The sequence below is a fragment of the Bos javanicus genome, chromosome 6, assembly GCF_032452875.1.
Source record: "Bos javanicus breed banteng chromosome 6, ARS-OSU_banteng_1.0, whole genome shotgun sequence".
In the NCBI taxonomy this organism is placed as follows: domain Eukaryota; kingdom Metazoa; phylum Chordata; class Mammalia; order Artiodactyla; family Bovidae; genus Bos; species Bos javanicus.
This window is the reverse complement of record NC_083873.1, coordinates 13,756,008-13,763,936: the sequence shown is the minus strand read 5'-3', so window position 1 is coordinate 13,763,936 and position 7,929 is coordinate 13,756,008. Positions and strand designations below refer to the sequence as shown.

General features: G+C 42.9%; 1 protein-coding gene across 1 annotated transcript in view; it reads left to right on the top strand.

Moving 5' to 3' along the window:
* The first annotated feature begins 422 nt into the window (after window positions 1-422).
* The window catches only part of FAM241A (family with sequence similarity 241 member A), a 45,293-nt gene continuing 37,786 nt past the window's right edge, over window positions 423-7,929 (top strand). Inside the window, exon 1 of the mRNA XM_061419388.1 lies at window positions 423-752. Coding sequence (XP_061275372.1) covers window positions 582-752 — 171 coding nt within the window. The 5' untranslated portion in view covers window positions 423-581. The remainder of the gene's footprint in view (window positions 753-7,929) is intronic.

The following is a 7,929-nucleotide window of genomic DNA, read 5'->3' as shown; positions in this document are numbered from 1 at the left end:
ACCCAGAGGGGTCTCGCTGGAGTGTCTGTGTGTGTTTCACACACACACACCAACACACGCTCTCCTCTCTCCCTCACAAACGCATACATCCTGTCTTTCACAGTCTCTCTCTCACAGTTCTGTCTAGTAGGCTCTCAGTCTCTCCTATGCACACACCATCTCTTACACAGTCTCTCACGGTTGTTGTACTGCTCATACACAAAATTTCTCTCGCATAGTCTCTCACACAGTCTCTCATACACAGCTCCTCTCTCTCATACACAATGTCACACACACAGAGTCTCTTAACGTAGAGTCACACAGACTCCCTCTCCTGTCACACTCGCACGCGCGCGCGCGCCCTTGGCCCCGCCCCTCCGTGGCCCCGCCCCCGTTCGGGCTCCGCCCCGGCGGCTGAGGGCGGGGCGAGCCCGTGACTCGAGGGGCCGAGCCTGGCTGGTACTTGTGGCGCCCCAGCCGGCGGGGCGCGCTCTGGAGGCGCCTGTCAGTGGCAAGCGCGGACGATCCTACGGCGGCCCTCGGGCATTCGGTCGCTGCCTCCGGCTTGGCGGCCGTCCCGGGCGGCAGAAGTTGGCGGCGGGATGTGCTCGGCCGGGCAGCTGCTAGGCGGCGGCGGCGGCGGCGGAGGCAGCGGCGGGGAGCGCGACGAAGACCGAGACGCACTGGCGGAGCGAGCGGCGGCGGGGACAGAGCAGGAGTCCGGGGCGAGCCCGCGGCGGCGCGGGCGGCGGCCGCTGGAGGAGCGGGAGCAGGTGAGCCGGGCGGGTCGGCGCGCTCCGGCCGGTTTCCCGAGCCCCACGCGGCGGCGGAGGAAAGTGGTCCGGCGGGAGGGCGGCGCCCGGGCTGTGGTCGGCTCGGGGAGCTGGGCTCCGCGGCATTCCGGGAAGCCGAACAGTTGACCCCGAGAGCAGTTGACGGCGCGCTCGGGGCGGGCCGCGGGGTCGCGTGCCGAGGGCCGACCCGGAGTCGCGTGCCTGGCTGGGTGAGCGCCGCCCTTTCCCACCCGTCTGGCGGAGAGGATTCTCAGGCCAGAGCCCAGGGCTCTGGGGAAGTGCCCTCCATAACGGTCACTTATCTGAAAGCCTTACATGTAAACACTCTTCCACTTGGAATAGGTTCCCCGGGGCTGTGTTTTAGGGGCCAGCGACTCCCCTCCCGCCTTCCATCTTGGCATTTCTGAACACACCTAGCGCCTCCGTACGGTGTAGGTGTATTTCTGTAGCCATGCAGTCAGTATCTGAAGGCATGTGTAGGAGCGAGTATTACAATGGATGTCTTGACGGGGACTCTCCCAGAGCAAGTTTTTCACATGAACAGAAAGGAGATCTAAACTTCATTGAAAAACTGAAAACGCCGGAAAATTGCTTTCAGTTGTTACCAAAGGGGGAAAAAACATGAGTCCAGCCATAATAAAGAAAAGAGAAGTTGGGCAATTTTTGAAACTCTGACTTTGCTTTCCCTAAAAAAAATATGGTGATAATAGGCATTATAGCATGTATCTTGACAATTAGGCAAGACGTTTAATGAAAGAAATTGAATTATCCCACATAGTGGGATGAATTTTCACCATCAAATACAGTAGACCTTCAAAAATACCCGAGATTAGTTTACCCTCAGAATCCCATTAAAGCGCAAGAAATAAAATTATCCTTTGCCTTTATTACAGGGTATACTGTTGAGATCAATTGATGCCTGTCTTCTCTCATTATCCTTCAGCATCTTTTTGCCACATTTCACAAACTCCAATATCACTAAATGCATTAATAGGTAATTTCTCTGCCTTGTGTTTAGGAAACAGAAATAACCGTGTGGCAGGCACAAAATATGCCTTAGCATTAGGTTTTCTCACCATGTGGAAGTGTAATTTTTCATTCTTTTGACGATATAGGAGATGGTAACTGAAGCATATAATTGGTAGCTATGAGATCTTCCTAACTAGTTTCCTGATGGTTTTCCCCCATTAATTGTACCATGACTCAGTAGCTAAAGGACTGTTTCCTCTTACTTTAGTTGTTCAACTGGCAAAGTGAAGAAAACAGCAACAGAAATTCCCTGGGGCAGGGGAAATATATTTGAACTGAAGGTCCCAAAGTAATTTTCAAGCGGTTGTAAGAGAGTATGTAAAATACTTCATCTAAGCTTTTGTGGATTTTTCATCAGCAGCAGCTCTGGTCTTAACGGAATTGCTTAGGGTACACAAAAAGGGATGAAACAAACAAAAAAAGAAACATATACCCTAGAAAACAGATATACTTTACATACCTGCCTCTATCATTGTATGTCATGGACATTTATTTCCCTATACTCCTGTGAAAAAGTTATCATTTTATTTTTATCACATGGTTTATTTATGTACTCTAAGCCCACATACACAATACTTGAAAATTACACCTGAGATATGCATTCCCTCCTAATAATATATATGCACCAAAGAACTTCTCATAAGTAAGTCAAAAATAAACAAGAAATTGATACAACCCAACCCATTGGTATAAGAAACAAGCTATTGTGATATATCACTTCTTGATAATGAAAAGTGTTAGTCTCAGTCGTGTCCAGCTCTTTGCAACCCCATTGACTGTATCCTACCAGGCTCCTCTGTCCATGGAATTATCCAGGTAAGAATACTAGAGTGGGTTGCCATTCCCTTCTCCAGAGGATCTTCCCAACCTAAGGATGGAAGTCTCCTGGTCTCCTACATTGCAGGTGGATTTTTTGCCATCTGAGCTATCAGGGAAGCAATAAATGTAGCTTTTTTCAAGTGCTGAAAATGAAACTTAAATTTTGTATGCACTGTCTTGTAATGACAGTAGAGACATAAAGATATTTGAGGAAGAGGTCAATGAAATTAACAACTGTAAAACATAACTTAATGAGTTGTTTTAATTTGCTTTTCTTTAGGCAGATAGTGTGTGTATGTTTGCTGCTTTAAGGACACGTGGACTCCAAATTACAAATGGAGTACTTTTGAAAACTTGGTTTGTAAACTTGTTGTTGATATTTGGAACTTGGAGTGAACTTTTCCATAGAAACAATGATATAAACAGAATCAAAACCAAAACTAATTAGCTGGAAATGAGACAGAGGCCATCTCCTTGCTGTCCTTTCTGCTTGACACACTCAATATTCCAGAATCTGAGTAGCCTCATGGATGGTAAGAGAGAATTGGTAGCAGCGGCTACAGTAATAGCAGAGGCTCCCTTATATCTGGACCAAGGTTAAGGGTGGTGTGTTCTTGAATGCAGTAGCTCCAGAAGGCACCTGACTTCTGCTCCTCCAGCTCTTCCCAAGATTTTTGTCAGTCCCTAATTTTCTGTATTAAATCCCTTTCTATTTCTAGTTCTTTCACAGTTTGCCCTTACCTGATAATTTGATGAAGCAGGTTTCTTCCTTTGGCTCTTTCCCAGGCTAAAGTTTCCTCTACATACATCTTTCCCTTCACTTTTTCTTTACATTGTTGACTCAAAAGCTCTTGCCCTTCCTTCAACCTGGAGGGCTCTTACATCAGCTTTGATTATACCAAATGTGTCTTTGGCTCATTGTTATTATGATACCAGATAAAAATAGTATTTATTTCATGTAGTACCAAAATACTGGTTATTTATATAGGTGTTTTCTCAATAACTAAGATCTTGTCAGCGTTTTTGTTCTTTTTTTTTTTTTTACAATTTATCCTTAAATCCTACTCCATCTGAGAGAAAAACTAAGGTTCCTCTGTCCTTTTGCCCTGAATCTTTCCAGGTAGGATAATTGACAAGGCAGCCTGTGTCCTAGGAAAGGAGGACTTGAAAGACTGGACCAGGTTCCCCAGATGAAGGAACTGTGTTAAGTCTGAAGTAGGAGTTTGGCATCAAAAAGAAAAGCCAGGAGACAGGCAAAATGCCCAAGGAACTGAAGGGACAGGACATAGCTGCCCTGAATGTGTGTTGGTAACTGTGTGCATGCTGCTGCTGCTGCTGCTGCTGCTAAGTCGCTCAGTCGTGTCCCACTCTGTGCCACCCCAGAGACGGCAGCCCACCAGGCTCCCCCATCCCTGGGATTCTCCAGGCAAGAACACTGGAGTGGGTTGCCATTTCCTTCTCCAATGCATGAAAGTGAAAAGTGAAAGGGAAGTCGCTCAGTCGTGTCTGACTCTTAGCGACCCCATGGACTGCAGCCCACCAGACTTCTCCATCCATGGGATTTTCCAGGCAAGAGTACTGGAGTGGGGTGCCATTGAGAGATGATCAAAATATGTTCTGACTCTGAATGCCAGGTCCCTTAGAGTATCTGCCCTGCTGTATACCTAGAAGGTTAAAGTTTCTAGTCCTTTTATTACATTTATGTGTGTAATGTGAGTGGCATCCACTCAGACGTGGCATTCACAACCTGAATAACCTAAGATGTCCCTGCCATCTTAGAGCATAGAAAGGTACCGCTATTCTTGGATTGACTTTAGAATCATTATTTCTAGCTTTAAGGTCTTCATGATTATGTGTTATGTACTTTGGAAAATGTAGAAATATAGAACAATCTAAAGAAGAAAACAAGAGCATTTGAAATCTGAGTAATATTGTGCTATAAAATGTGAAATATTTGGTGTTACTGCATTCATATATCTGTGTGTATGTGTGTATATACACACATTTTTTAACAAGGTTTAATGTAATATTTGAATGTGGTATCTTGTTTTATCTACTTAGGCATGTTATGCCATTTTCCAACTTTATCAAAAATTCTTTGCAAAAATTATTTTTAAGGCTGCTTAATTGTCATTCCCCTAATACTACATATTTAATGTGCTTTATACATAATACTGCAGTAAAAATCTTTGCTTATAAAGTTCTACCTTGTTGTCACAGTTCCTCACAGTTCTACCTTAGAATAAATTTCTAAAAGTGGAAGGCCTAGGTCAGTAAGTCAAACTCTTTGAAGTCTCTTGAAACATCCTAAAGAATTACATTCAGGAAAGCCTGCACCAGTGTACATTTCTGGCATTAGTATGTAAGAGTGTCAGTTAGAAGCCATCCGTGTCAGCAATGATTTAATTGGTAGATTAATCTTTGCCAGTTTCCGTTCAGTTCAGTTGCTCAGTCGTGTCCGACTCTTTGCATCCCCATGAATCGCAGCACGCCAGGCCTCCCTGTCCATCACCAACTCCTGGAGTTCACTCAGACTCACGTCCATCGAGTCGGTGATGCCATCCAGCCATCTCATCCTCTGTCGTCCCCTTCTCCTCCTGCCCCCAATCCCTCCCAGCATCAGGGTCTTTTCCAATGAGTCAACTCTTCACATGAGGTGGCCAAAGTACTGGAGTTTCAGCTTCAGCATCAGTCCTTCCAGTGAACACCCAGGACTGATCTCCTTGCAGTCCAGGGGACTCTCAAGAGTCTTCTCCAACACCACAGTTCAAAAGCATCAATTCTTTGGCGCTCAGCTTGCTTCACAGTCCAACTCTCACATCCATACATGACCACTGGAAAAACTATAGCCTTGACTAGATGGACCTTTGTTGGCAAAGTTATGTCTCTGCTTTTCAATATGCTATCTAGGTTGGTCATAACTTTCCTTCCAAGGAGTAAGTGTCTTTTAATTTCATGGCTGTAGTCACCATCTGCAGTGATTTTGGAGCCCCCCAAAAAAAGTCTGACACTGTTTCCACTGTTTTCCCATCTATTTCCCATGAAGTGATGGGACCAGATGCCATGATCTTCGTCTTCTGAATGTTGAGCTTTAAGCCAACTTTTTCACTCTCTTTTACTTTCAAGAGGCTTTTTAGTTCCTCTTCACTTTCTGCCATAAGGGTGATGTCATCTGCATATCTGAGGTTATTGATATTTCTCCCAGCAATCTTGATTCCAGCTTGTGCTTTTTCCAGCCCAGCGTTTCTCATGATGCACTCTGCATATAAGTTAAATAAGCAGGGTGACAATATACAGCCTTGACGTACTCCTTTTCCTATTTGGAACCAATCTGTTGTTCCATGTCCAGTTCTAACTATTGCTTCCTGACCTGCATACATTTCTCAAGAGGCAGATCAGGTGGTCTGGTATTCCCATCTCTTTCAGAATTTTCCACAGTTGATTGTGATCCACACAGTCAAAGGCTTTGGCATAGTCAATAAAGCAGAAATAGATGTTTTTCTGGAACTCTCTTGCTTTTTCCATGATCCAGCGGATATTGGCAATTTGATCTCTGGTTCCTCTGCCTTTTCTAAAACCAGCTTGAACATCAGGAAGTTCACGGTTCACGTTTAGTAGGCAAAAATTATCTTACTGTCATAAGATATTGCTAGAGAGGTTTACTAGACCATTCATATATTTACCGAGCATCTGCACTTTTCCCCTAGATTTTAAAAATGTTATTTATTTATTTATTTATTTTTGGCTGCGCTGGTCTTCCTGGCTGCACACCAGCTTCAATAGTCGTGGCTCTGAAGCAGGTGCACTCTTACCATACCAGGGATTGAATTCGTAGCCCCTGCATCAGCAGGCAGATTCTTAACCACTGGACCACCAGGGAAGTTCTGCATTTCTTTTAAATCATGCTCTTTGACCATTTTTTCTTTTGGCATTATTTTAAGATATTAATGCCATATTTCACATTGCTTATAATTATTTTCCCTGCTTGCTATTTGCTTTATAATTTTATGATGTTTTTGATTTAGAAATGCTTTAAATTTTTATTAGCCAAAGGAATACTTTTGGAAATTTAATACACACATCTTACACCCTCAAACATGCACACACAGACACACACACATATATTTTTATATATTTCTTTAGAACATTCTTTCTAATCCTACAGTTAATTAAAATATCCACCAATGTTTCCTTTATGTGTGTGTTTATAGTTTTATTTTTATTTTTTTACTCTCTGTATTTAATCTCTTTACAATGACTTCATGTATTGTGTGAGGTATGGAACTAATCTTATTTTCCCCCTAATCACTGAATAATCCACTTTCTCTTTGGGTTCACAATCCTTTATAGTAGTTATAAATACTGAAATAAGCTTTTACATTTTTCTGTTGGCATTCTGAAGGGGGTTTCTTTTTCCATATCACATTTTTACTGCTGGTTTTTAGCTATTGGTTTTTATATATTAGTTTTAAACTAACTACCTTTCTGAATTCTTGTATTAATTCACTTTTTAAGAGTGTTCGGGGGATGAAGCCTTTTTTATATTATGTATTTATTTGGCTGCTCTGGGTCTTAGCTGCGGCGTGTGGATCTTCTGTCTTCATTGCGGCTCGTGGGTCCTTCAGTTGCAACAGGTCAGCTTTTAGTTGCAGCATGTGACATCTGATCAAGAATCAAACCTGGGCCCCAATGCATTGGGAGTGTGGTGTCTTGGCCATGGGATCATCAGAGGAAGTCCCTATTAATTCTAACACTAATATATACTAATATCTCTTAGACTTCTAGGTGTATAATCATCCACTCTATAGATAAGGTTGGTTTTGATTTCTTTCAAATGGTAACGCTTTATTTCTGCTTCTTGCCTTTGGCGGTCCTGGAACTTTCAGATAAGTGTTGGCTTATAGATATTTACATAAATAAATGAAGGAATGTGCATAATAGCATTTAGCAAAGAATGTTCCACAAGATCATCTGTTTAAAAAAAAGGTGGCAGCAGCAGAAAGCCTTATACCTACTCTTTGATCTGTCATTAAAGATATGATTAGCAGTACATATTCTAGATCCAGAATACCTAGGTTTGAATCCTCACTCTGCTACTTACTAACTGTAACTTTGGGCAAGTTAATTGACCTCTGGCCCTCAGTTTCTTCATCTGTCTAAAGGGGAAAATAGTTGTGTCAACCTCACAAAATTGTTATACGTATGTATATACATACATATGTGTGTATATATATGCATGTGTATATGTAATACATGTAGAATGTTAGAGTGGTATCTGGCTATAAGCATGTAAGGGTTAGTATTTGGA